The sequence below is a fragment of the Taeniopygia guttata genome, chromosome 26, assembly GCF_048771995.1.
Source record: "Taeniopygia guttata chromosome 26, bTaeGut7.mat, whole genome shotgun sequence".
Lineage (NCBI taxonomy): Eukaryota > Metazoa > Chordata > Aves > Passeriformes > Estrildidae > Taeniopygia > Taeniopygia guttata.
The window spans coordinates 1386607-1398946 of NC_133051.1; the positions used below are offsets into that span (position 1 = coordinate 1386607).

Below are 12340 nucleotides of genomic sequence, written 5' to 3' on the forward strand. Positions count from 1 at the left end.
TTCCGCTCCTCCCTCGCATAAACTTTCCCGTCCCTGCGCCTGGCTCCGTGCGCGGACCGGGAGCCCGCCGCGCTCCCCGATTCCTGCCGCCCGCCCCGGCCCGGCCCGGCCCGGCCCCGGCCCCGCTCCGGCCCCGCTCCGGCACCGCGGCCGGCCCAGCCCCTCCGGAGCACGGAGCAGGTAAGCGCTGCTCGGGAAGAGCCTCCCAACCCCCCTTCCTCCGCCTCCTCCTCCTCCAGCCCCTCCTTCCTCCCGGCCCGCAGCCCTCCGCCTGCCCCGAGCCCCGGCGGGGTCGCACCAGCCCCGCTCTGCCCCGGCCGCCAGCTCGGTGTTCCCCCCGGGGCTCTCCCCTTTGGGGTGTGCGCTTCTGGGGGGGCACAGCCGGGCTGTTCGCACTCCCCCCATCGTGTCCCCGGGCTGCCGCCCCGTCGGGGCTGCGCTGCCCCCGCTGCGGTCCCCGCCGGGTCCCCGCGGAGCATCCCCGGGGTGACAAAGGGGCCTTGTGCCCGCACGTCGGGAGCGTTCGGGGCTGGCGCCGCTCCTGCGGACGGGGATTGCCCGGAGCCCCCCGGGAAGCGGCGCGGGAGGGTCCCGGGTGAGGCGCGGGGTCACCCGCGTGTCACGCTACATGTGTGTCACACGCATGTAGGGGATGATCGTGCACTGACTGTATGCTAAACGCTTTGTGCCTCGTCATAGGGGTGCTTTGCTAACAAGGTGGCAATTAGATGTATAATTTTCAGCGGTGTGTCATCTTTATTATTATTATTATTGTTTTATTTTTACACCCTCTTTGGGTTTGGTGTTGTTTTTTTCCCCCTTAACCCCCTTGGGAGGAAAATACGGCCAAGCCCTCGCAGAGCTACCCACCTCCAAGCCCCCAAAACTGCTCAGGCCCTATACAACACATTTGGCTTCTACTGACTGAGAAAAAAAACAGTTTGGGGGGAAACCAGCTGGAAATGATACCAGTGGCCTGGCTGGTGTGGTGGGCACCCTGCAGCTGCTCGCTGCTGTTGGGTGGTTGGCATGGGGTGGCAGGGGGAAAGGTGAAGGCTGAGATTTTGGGGGGTTTTGGTGCTTTGCAGGGAGCCGGGACAAGGCGGGCTGGGCGATGGTCCCATCAGCGAAGCGATAATCTCCTGTGTCAGGCACGCCGGGGTATTTTGGGCTCCGGCATCCTCTCTCCCCTCCTATCGCTTTACCCCGCGCGGGTACGTGCGTGTCGTGAGTCAGGGCATTGGCAGTGCCCGGCCACCCTGGGGGGCCCTGCCAGCCCGGCTGCCAACCTCCCCCCGGCGCTGGAGCGCTCGTGATGCTGAGTGGAGAATTGGGGTTTGCCAGGCTGATGCACCCCTCATGCACCCACTGGCACTGGCGCCTCTGTGGCCTCACAGCCCACACCCCTTGGGGGTCATTTCACTCAAGACTGGGAGAAAGAGAGTCCCCAAAGCGGCTGAGGGGTGAGGGCTTGCTGAGGTCACTCAGTGGTGAAGCCAGAAGAGAAATGGGTAGGGGGGCTGGGACCCTGGTGACAGGGCAGGTGGTGTTCACTGTGGCAGTGCCCCACCAGAGAGCACGAGCATGACTGTCCCATGGGGAGAAGGCACTGGATTTGACCCTGTTTGGGTGTTACAGGGTCAGCATTCCCATGGGAAGAGACTGCAGATGGCTGTGGGGTGAGAGGCTCCTCCTCACAGCTGGGTGACACAGGGGGACATTGCCATCCCCAGGGACCTCGAGCACCCAGCTACCTCCCCACGGTGGGCATGTGGCTGGCACCACATTGGATTTTCTGACAGGAATATAACCCTTTGAAAATGGTGTGTCTAGCCACCTTCTATAAATGGCACCCAGGTATTTCAAGGAGTCTTGTCCTGCCCGAGGTGGCTGCAACATTGGGGTGCAGCCCCCGCCAGCTCAGAGTCGGGGGATGTTTCAACCAGGGCATTTTGGAGAGCATAACCCTCCAGCAGTCATCCCACACCTTAAATCCCTTTGCTCCAAAGCAGAATCCTCCCGCTCCATCAATAAAAGGGACTTGCATCCATTTGCCATGCCATGCGGTGGCTGTTTATCATGATATCAGAAACAGCATCTCCTTTTAATCGCCATTTAATCCCCATCTTGCCACCACCAAGTGGGTTGGGAGGCGAGTCCCGGTGGCCCTGGCGCTGTGCCGAAGGAAGGAGCCTTTTCCTGGCGGTGTGTGAGCAGGTCATGGCACTGAGGAGGTGGGGGTGGCAGCAGTAATCAGCTATAATTAATGTATTAAAAAGCAAGTAACCGCGCAGCTCCCATCAAACACACACAGAGCACGAGGCTGGTGGCAGGTGAGCTTGGTGGTGAGACTGGGTGCAGGCATGCAGCAGCCAGAAATGGCATTAAATGGGCAATTTTGGGCTGTTGTTGGGGGGTAAAATATGTTTTCCTTGTTCATAACTCTTCTTCTGTCTGTGGGAGTGGAAAATGGAGGGGAAGAGGGGAGAAGTGGCAGCAAAACCCTAACCAGGGGTGCTGCTGGGATTTGTGTGGCAAGAGCCATCCTGAGGCTCTTTGGGAGGCTGGAATCTCTCCATCCATCACTGAACTGGAAGGATGCTTTCCAAAACATCTCCCATCTCTAGGAGCTTCCCTCTCTCATTAAATCCTTGATGGTTATGGCAAGAGGCTGGCAGGGTGGCCAGAGTGTTTACATCCCCTTGAGCACCAGTGGTGGATGGGAATCAACCACCCTTGATTCTGGGAGCTTCCATCCACGGGGGATTTGCCGAGTGGCCAGGTTGCACCCTGACCTTCTCAGCTGTTTGTCCAAGGTGATATTTGGGGTGGGGGCCAGGCCGGGAGCCACGGGGCCGAGCCCAGGCACCTGCGTGTTGTGGCTGGGGCAGACACCTGAAGCGCATGGGCGTTCGCTATTGCCACCGTCACGTGGCGACTTATGAAATGTTTTTTTGGAGGGAGGGAGGGAGGGAGGGAGGGAAGGTAATGATGGGGTGAGCCGGCGGGGCCGTGCCCCGCACCAGCCTGCAGCGGGCACACGGCAGGAGCGGCCCCCGCTGCGCGATAACGCACGTCCGGATCCTGCTGCGGGTCTGGACATGCTGCTGCAGCTCCCGCTGCTTCGGGTTTCCCCGCCTGTGGAATGGGAGCGAGGGGCCTCGGGAAAACCTCCCCGTGGTGCTGGTCAGCCGCTGGGCTGGCCGTGGTGGTGGGAGCAGGGCGTTGTGCGGTGCTGGTGCCATTCTGGGCTCCCGTGCGGCTCGTGGCAGGGTTTGTGATGAGCCCATGAGGCTGAGCCCTTTGGAGGTGACAGGCCGTGAACCCCATGGGCTGTTCTTGGGGTTGGCAGATGGTGGCCTTGTGGTGACAGCGTTCACACGGGGCTCCACGCTGGTGCAGCTGTACCTGTGGGCGAAGGATTTGGGGACGTAGTGATCGCACGAGGCACGTCCCATCCTGGCAACACAAATCCCGATGGAACTCGTCCCCCCATCCTGTCCCAAACAGATGTGATGCTCCAACACCCCCAGCGCCCCCCGTTATGCTGCCATGGGACAACAGCAGCGTGCCCACCTCTGCCACCTCCCAGCGGGGCACACCCAGGCTGTGCTGGGTCTCTGCTCCATAAATCCGACCCAGAGCTCACTCCTGCGAGCCAGAGGCACCGAGGTGACTGCGCTGCTGCGGGAGGGGCTGGCTGCGAGGTGTGAGTGATGGAGGAGGCTGCTGGATCCCCCTTCCCCCTTTGCTGCCGGGGGATCGGGACGGACCCGGGGCGTGCGCTGGCACAGCTCCCCGGGCTGGGGGGGTGGCCGGGGAGGGGACAGCGGGGCTGCAGCTAATTTTAGGAGGTGGGCAGAGCCTCAGGGGAAGCAGCCGGCTTGGAGGGAGGTGTCGCACTCGCACCGCGGTGCCCACGAGCATCCAGAGTGAGCGCTGGGTGACCGTGGCTCTGAAGATGCTCCGTGGGCTGGCAACCAGTTTGGTGCTCTGAGGAAGAGCCGTGCCCCGGTGGGTCCGGGGAAACACTCAAGGGGAAAGATCCGGATTCCCGGTTGGCATTATCCGGGAGATAATGCGGGTGAGCCCCGCGCTGCTCCGTGCCTCAGTTTCTCCGGGACCGTCTCGCCAGCGCTCCCCCGGCGGAGGGGAAGGCTGGCCGGGCTGGGGATCCTCGCCTGTGAGCGCCAAGCCTTATTATTTCCCCACAACTGTCTCCTCCTCGCTCCTCGTAAAATTAGATCCAGCTGTTCACAATAGCCACTAACTTCTCTCCGGAAGATGTTCAAAGTTTACAGACGCGGGTGCGTGGAGGATGGGCTGCCGTTCCCATGCCAGCTCCTCGCCGCCCGCCCTTCCCCCAGAGGCAGCCAGCTCCTGCCTCCCCCCGCCGGCTTAGGCAACTCGGCTGTAGGAAGAAGCACACCCGCACGCAGGCATGCGAGCTCCGACCCAACCGAGCGTCGGGTTTTTATTAGCAGGGAGATCTGGGCGCTTCACAGTCCGGGAGAGGTCTGCTCCAAAACTCTGCTTTTCCCTGCCCGGCTTTGTGCTGGTGGATGAGTTGGGCAGGGTTCTGCTTTCTGTGTTTGCCAGCACCTGTGCCCAGCTGTGGCATGAGTTTGGGCTCCAGCATTGCATGGGGTGGCTGCTGTGTCCCCCTGCAGCTGGCAGGGGTGGCACTGCAGAGTTGTCAGGGTCCAGCTGCCGTGTTTGGACATCAGCGTGCTGGGCAGGGGTCTAACACACTGTGCTGGGCTCCCTGGCACTCTTGGGCCATGCTCCTCGCTGGAGCTCCTTTTACCAAGAATACCGCCTTCATGTATTTTTAGCAATTTTCCTCCCCGAGGATTCCAGAGCAGTTTTTCAATCTGCAGGAGCTGGAGTCGCTGTGCCCGTCTCCAGCTCTGGGCTCGGGCTGTGGCAGGAGATGCTGGGAGAAGGCGATGAGCTGCCACGGCCTCCCAGCACGCTCCTGGCAAGCACGAGGGTTTGCTCACTGGGACTGTCTGGGGTGATGGCAGTAAAGTGGTGCTAAATCAAAATATCCTTTCTGGGAATAAGTCACTGATGGGTTTGTTGCAGGGCAGCCTGTACCTGTTGTTGCAGCTCCTGGAGGACCTCAGCTGGGCACTTAGAGCAGGAGGGCAGGGAGGCATGCCTCTCCCAGGGGTGACAGTGGCTGGGTGACAGTGCAGTGTCACATTCTGTGTCAGACTCTGGCAGCCAGGAACAGCTCCATGGCTGGGGTGGTAATGCCTGACAGCTCTGCCCGGTGTCTCAGGAGCTGATCCCCCCCAAGTCAGTTCTCCCACCGCTCATCCCACGGGGTTTTTGTGGCTGGGAGCTGTGTGGCAGTCGGTGCTAACCCAGCGGGTGCCACAGGGCGGGCAGTGGGTACAGCTGCTGCCTGGGCAGGCTTGGGTTTCACGGGGGCGGAGGCAGCTGGGGGCAGGTGTGAAATTCATTGCAGCCTTCCTCCTCCTCCTCCTCCTCCTCCTTGCCTGGTAGTGTCCCCTGGGAGACGTTTTCCCTGGCCCTGCTGCAATGGCATAAAATGGGGTCAGCAGCACCAGGAGCTCTTCTGTGGAGGTGTTTCTCCTCCTGGGAGCAGGACAGAGGGCTGGTGGGGTCCCTGGGATGCCCGGCTGGTCCCAGTGGTAGGGCACTGTCCCACTGCAGGCACAGAACTGCCTGACCCAGGCTTCCCTGACACCAGAGACTCTTGGCTTTCCCTTGGGACAAGCTGGGAATCCCCAAGGACTTGGGACTTGTTGGTCACTCTGAGCTCATCTACGGGGGATGTTGAGGAGAAGACATCCTGGGATGGATATATTTTGGCAAATTCAGCAGTCCCCAGTGGTTGCTGTGCCATGGGCTACCAGCACTGGGGGTGTCACGGGACAGCATGGGGGTGGCCCATCCCCAGCAGGCAACTCCAACCCTGTTGTTTCCATCCAGCTCGTTTCATAACACAGAGAGCAATTAATGCTCTAAAAGCTTTCTATTTATGCGCTGCTGGGTGAAACGCCCCGTCCTGGCTGGGCAGGGCAGCGTAATTGGGCCAGGGAGGCACGCCGGGTTACAGTGTCCATCTGTCCTCTGCCCTCGGGTCCTGAACCTGAAGACTCGAGCAAAACCGGCTCAGGTCCTCCACAAGCCGAAACCCAGCTGTGCCACCCTGCCAGGACTGGAGGAAAGGAGGGGATGGAGGGGTTGGTTTGGATGCCCGTGATTCTGCCATCAGGAGGGAGCTGTGCCCTGGGTTTGCTTCATCCCCTTCCTCCTCTCTACCCCAAATAAGTTTGGAGCAAATCGCTCACGTTTTCTCTTTGTTCATCCACAGCTCCCTGGGATAAGGGGTCTGAGCATCCCTAAACCTCGCATGGCTGAGCAAGGACCAGGCACATCCCTGCCAGTTCAGGGCTTTGCTGGGAGCTAGGGGACCCTTTGGAGCCGGGGGGCATGGGGAGCCTGGGGCAGCCCTGGCAGTTCTTCCCACCCTGGTGGGATGCTGCCACGTGGCTTCCTGCGGTTTCCTCACTCCGATTGCTTCCTGAGCCGCCCGCCAAGCCGGAAGGGACAGGAAGTGATACAGGGGAGGAAATTAGTCGGGCTGTCTCACGGGGAGCTGGCCTGGTGCTCTGCCACCAGCTGGGTCCCCAGACCGTGCCAGGGGGACCCTTCAGAGAGGCCGTGGCCAGTCGAGAGGTGCAAAGCTGGGTGGGAGAGAGCAGGGTGGCCACCCTTTCCTGCTGGAGCCAGGGAATCCCTCAGCACAGCCCGAGAGCTGTTTGGGAGAGGAGCACAATGTAAACAAACCTCCTTCCACCGCCCTCGTGCCGCGCCGCCTCTTGCTCGGCCGCTGCCACCCGCCTGGGCGAGCCCTGCCAGTCCCTGGGACAGCCACGGGCCAGCCAGGATGGTGATTCCCGGCAGGAATGGGGCACGGTGTTCCCAAAGGGTCCCCGGGCAGGGTGCCAGGGGTGTGGGGTCATCCTTGGCAGTGCCAAGAGCATCCCGCTCTGTGCGCTGCCGTGGACACGGCAACATCTTCTCCGGTGTGTTGTGGTCTTGCTGGCGTCCCCCAGGAGCTCCACAGCTTTTGGGTTTCCTTCCAGGGGCTCTGCAGAGTTGGTGGCCCTGTGACCGTGTGGGCAGCATTCCTCCCGGCCGTGTCACCAGGTGGGGACAGGCAGGAGCAGGGACACCAGGGCTCCCCTGCCTGAAATGAGGAAAAACCTCTGCCTGCCTACAAATCAGTGCCAGTGTCAGGGCCCCAGCTGTGCCCTCGCTGAGCCCCAGTGTGCCAGGGAGCTGGGTGCCCTAGGGCCCAGCTTTGAGGTCTCACAGAGCAGTCCCTGGCACGGGACTCGTGTCCCCCTCACCTCCAGAGTGCAGGTGCCATCAGTCACGGTGACAGGGAGGGGGTGACAGCAGCCTCATGTTCCCCCACAGGGCTGGTGCAGGCGGCACTGAGCTGATCTGTGCTGATCCTGCCCAGGCTTGTCATGAACTTTTATCCTTTTGCCGTGGGGTCTGGGTGCAGGGGGGAGGGAGAAGGGCTGGATTGCCCTGGGCTCCCTGCATGGGGAGGTGGGATGGAGCCAGGATGCAGCTGGACCCCCCCTCCCTGCCTTTGCAGGGTTCTTTGCCTTCGCAGTGTCCCCAGCACCTTTGCAGAGTCTTTTTGTCCCAATGTCCCCTGCCACAGGCTGCCCCAGGTAAGAAGGGGTCCTTGGGGCTGCTCTGCCCCACACCTTGTCCCTCTGGATAGTGCCAGCTGGGATGTGATGTGCTGCAATCCCCCTTGTGAAGCGAGTGCTGGTGACTTTGCCCTCCAGTCCAGGTTGTTTGAGGAGAAGCTGTGACAACAGCCACCACCCCTGTCCCAGTTTGGGCGGGACAGAAGGGTTTGGGGCAGTGCAAGGGCTGCTGGAGGTGTGCCTCATGGTGCACCAGATGGGATGATGCTTTTGGGGCTGACCATGCTGGCAAAGAGGAATATGCTGTCCCCCAGCTCGGCAGCATGGGTCAAGGATGAGGTCTGCGTGCGTGGGGGCATTGTGGGAGTGACGGGCACCTCTGCCCATGTCACAATGTCCCAGCCCCAGGTGCTGTCCCCTGTGCCACCCTGCACGTCCCTGACCCGATCCCTATCGCAGCTGGTTGTGCTGGATCCAGCAGCACCTTGCTCCTGTCTTTTGACACTCACAGGGTGCCCACGGTGCTTCTCTGACTGCATCACTGCCTCCAAAGTGTTTCCTTCCCTCACAAAACACCCATTTCTCAGATGCCCTTCTCTCTTTGCGTCCCCCTTTGCTTTTGCAGGGTTTAAGGAGGTTTCCCGTAGGGCTTCCAGCCCCAAGGAGCTCCCCCAACAGAGTGGCTGCCTCAAGCCCTGGGTTTGCCTCACGTCCCCTGCCCGTGGTGCTGGGACCAAGCTCTGGGAGCCCTGGGAACACCATCCCAGTCTCCTGGGCAGCCTTGGCCTGGCAGGGAGATAAGGGCAGCCCTGGGGGCATCCTCCCCTGCCTGCTGTGGGCACTGGGTCCACTGGGGGACCTCACAAGGGTGCAGCCCCCTCCATCACCCTCTGAAGCTGCAGACTGGAGCGTGTGCCCCGCACAGATTCAGGGTGGAAGTGGGGACACCCTCTTGGCGTGGGTACCAGTGACCAGCCCCACTCGTGTGTGCTGAGCATCCTCAGAGCAGGCAAGCACCCCCTGGGGATGTCACTCAGCAGTCCTGGCATCCCCAAAACGCCGGTGCTGTGGGAGTGGTGGTCTTCCAGCCCTGGTCCCTGGGGAGCAGCTGGGAGGCAGGAGCTGGTGACATGTTTTCTGGCAGGTCCGGTCCCCTTGCCGGTGCTGAGCAGGTCTGGCCACGGTCTCCGCAGGCCGGCCAGCCGTGCCGGTTCCCTAATTGCTGCTGGTGGTGTTTTGTAAGGGCAGGGTGGAGCGCTGGCCGTGCCTTGCGTCAGCGCGGTGCATGCACCCTCCCTCCAGGAAATCCAGTGTCTTCGCCTGGCCAAAAGCAGGTTCGGTGGAGGAGGAGAAGGAGGAGGAGCTGCTTCCTCGCACCTTGGCCGGGGCCCCAGCATCACCCTCCCTCCTCTCCCAGCTTCCCTGGAAAGGCTGGGCTGGGATTTCCCTGCTGGAGGGGGAGTGGGCTGGGAGGGGGCTGGGGAGCTCCAAGGGAGGGGGACACGTGTGTCACAGGCAGGGTGTGGGGTCAGTGTCACCCTGCCTGTGCAGGCAGTGCCTGGCACGGTGACCCAGGGCACTGGGCACGCTGCCTGCGGTGGTGCAGCCAGCCCCGAGCTGGTTTTGCTCTCAGCCCTATAACTTTTCCCTTGGCCCCAAAACACCCATCAGCTGGGGAGGCCAGGGAGTCCGGTGAGTCCCTATAAAGTCACCCTCCAGCACCAGCTCTTGGGGTTGTCCCCTGTTAGGGGGAGCTGATGGCAGCCCCGTGGGATGCTGCTGGGTCCTGGGCTGGCACTGGCCTGCAGGGTTCCTGACACTGAGGTTTTGTGACACTGGGGGTTCCCGAGCTGCCACCATGCTGAGGGGTCTGGGTTTGTCACAGGGCTGCTGTGGGGTCTGAGACCACTGAGGCCTTTGGGGGCTGCAGGGCCTTGGGCTGCTGCAGAAGCTGAGGAGCCTCAGGTTCCCCCACGTCTGGGGGTCCTGCTCTGCCAGGGGGTCTCGGGCTGCTGTGAAGCAGCCAGGGCTCAGCACCAAGGCAGTTGCACCCCAATTTAGGTGCCCCACTGGGACAGAGCCCCGATGCACTTGCTGGGCTGTGGGGACGAGTGAGGGTCCCCTGGGCTGTCCCCATGTCCAACCTCGCCGTCCCTGTGCCGTGCCTGGTCCCGCTGCTCCCCTGCCCTCCCATCCCCAAACCCAGTGGGGTTTGGACCCTGCATCCCTGCGGGGGCTGCCCCACGGAGCCCCCAGCAGCGGGCACAGCCGGGGTGCTGCTGGCCCGTCCGGCAGCGCTGCCGCCATCCCTGCCTTGGCCGCCTGGCTCGATCCTACAATCCAGTTCTCCTTATTTGGCCACAGCGCTCGGCAAGAGGGGGAGCAGCGGCGGGGGGGACGGGCGGCGGGACCGGAGGGGCTGACATCACATCGCGACCAGGGAGAGGAGGGATGGGGGGGCTAAGTTTCTTTTTTTATAAAAGGAAAAAAAAAAAAAAAAAGGCAGCAAGGCCTCGCAGCGCACTTGAGCCAGCGGGCTCAGCAGTTCCTTTAAAAGGAGATGTCTGTGCTGGAGACCTTTGTACACTCCCAGCCCGTCCGGGAAGCGCGGCGGCGCAGGAGACACCTCTCCGCTCCCACCGCCGGCAGCTGCCGCCAAACATGTTATTGCAAAACACTGAAACGCTGTGCTGGGAGCTGGGCAAGAGGAGGAGGAAGAGGAGGAGGATTGAAGGCTCCCCAGCATCACCCACCAGCTGGAGAGGGCCCGGGGCCCCAGCTGAGCATCCTCAGGGTGGGGGGCCTCTCCTGGTACCAGGGGAAGGGCTGCTGGACGGCTCCAGCCACCTGGTTCCCATTAGTGGGGTCTGGCTTGGAGCTGCTCAGCATCTCCCTTCAAATCCCAGCTCTGCCTTTGCCAGGCATGGTGGAGCCGGGATTTTGGGGCCTAGGGATGTTTTTTGGGCCAGCTTGCCCAAAGAGACTGCTGTTTGGCAGTGGGTACTGGTATAGGTCAGGGTTCACAGGCTGTGGGGCTGCTGCCACCCTGTCCTGAGGTGTCAGCCATAAACACCATGTGCCCAAGTTCCTTGTATGGGTGATACAGTAGCTGGGGGCAGTTTTCTTCCCAAACTTTATTTGGGTGGATCCTGGGTGGTCACTTGTGGCTTGGATTTGGGAGTACTCGTAGAAATCTTGTTCTGCCCCCAAGGAAAGCCTGTTTGTGTGTCTGATGCCCTACAATGAGATGCTGCTCTTGGTGCAAGTGAGAGCAGGGCCATGAACAGACCTGGCACCGTGCTCTCACTGCACCCCATGCCCCAGCAAGGCTTCCTGGCTCTGACAGGTGTCCCCTGTGTCCCAGCAGGTTGTCCCATATCCGTGGGGGCTCAGGGTCGGAGCCCAGAGCAGCCAGCACCATAGCGTCCAACAGCTGGAACGCCAGCGGCAGCCCTGGGGAGGGGCGGGAAGATGGCCAGGACGGCATGGACAAGAGTCTGGACAATGATGCCGAGGGCGTGTGGAGTCCAGACATCGAGCAGAGCTTCCAGGAGGCGCTGGCGATCTACCCACCCTGCGGCCGGAGGAAAATCATCCTCTCAGATGAGGGCAAGATGTACGGTGAGTGATGGAGGTACCGCGCTGCCGGCCAGGGCTGAGCTGGAAAACCTTCTGCCCCAAACCCACGCTGGGGTATCGCCCTCGAGCATCCCCCAGCCCCGAAAGCAGCTGGCTCGGGTTCATCCTGGAGCAGGACTGGGAGGTGGCGGTGACCTGTGTCCCCTCCCTCTCCCTCCCTCTCTCAGCCCTGCCGGACCGACTGGTTTGGTGAAGCCGTGGGGCAGGGAGCGGGCGCGGGACTGCAGGGCCAGGGCAGCCCCAGCCCTCCTGCTCCCCTGTGCCTCCACATCGCTCCCCAAACCTTCCCCGACCGGACTTGGTGGCCAGAGCACCCTGTGGCAAGGGTCACTCACCCCCCGCCCCGAGCCTCCCGCACCCAGCTCAGTTTTTGGTGACTTCATTGGCTGCGGGGATGATTTTGGAGTGTCAGCCTCATTTCCAGTGTCTCCCAAAACTCCTGTCCCTGGTACCTCCTGCCCTGCACATCCCACGATGTCACCGCCAAGGGCCAGTGACCACAAAGTCAGGAGCAGGCTGCCATGTTACCAGCACCCCATGGTGACAACAGGTCCAGGGCTGGCATCTCTATCCCCAGCTTCCAAAATACACCTGCCTAGGATGCTGCTGTCGCAGCAATGGCTCCTCCAGTGCCAGCAGAGAGGGGCAAAAGGGATGAGGCTTGCTGGAGAGCACTCTGCCACTGTCCCCACACCCGTGCCAGCTACCTGTGCCACCCCATTTGCCAGGGCCCCCAACCCACGGCATCGGGGCTGCTGGAGGAGTGGGGTGAGGGGGAGGCAGGGGAGCACAGGGCTTCCCAAGCCTATGCATTTTTTGGATTTCTCTGGGAATAGCTGAAGTGCCGCCGGGAGCCTGGCCCTTCGAAGCACGCCCCAACCGGTTTTTCCAGCCTTTCAGAGACATCTGGCAGCTGCTTAAAGAGGCAGGAGCCCCTGCTGGCCTTTCATCTCCCCCCACCTTCCCCAGCACCTCCCCACTGGGACCCCCGG

At 62.0% G+C, this 12340-nt stretch overlaps 1 protein-coding gene across 7 annotated transcripts in view; it reads left to right on the top strand.

Annotated features, from left to right (window-relative positions):
- The window catches only part of TEAD3 (TEA domain transcription factor 3), a 25126-nt gene continuing 12786 nt past the window's right edge, over nt 1–12340 (top strand). For 3 of the 7 annotated variants that reach the window (XM_030291928.4, XM_030291929.4, XM_072918758.1), the window contains exons 1-2: nt 54–180; nt 11077–11330. In XM_030291928.4, coding sequence (XP_030147788.1) covers nt 11195–11330 — 136 coding nt within the window. In that variant the 5' untranslated portion in view covers nt 54–180; nt 11077–11194. Of the gene's footprint in view, nt 181–10425; nt 10504–11073; nt 11331–12340 lie in introns of those variants that run through there. The other 4 variants (XM_072918759.1, XM_072918760.1, XM_072918755.1 and 1 more) reach the window with 3 other exon arrangements.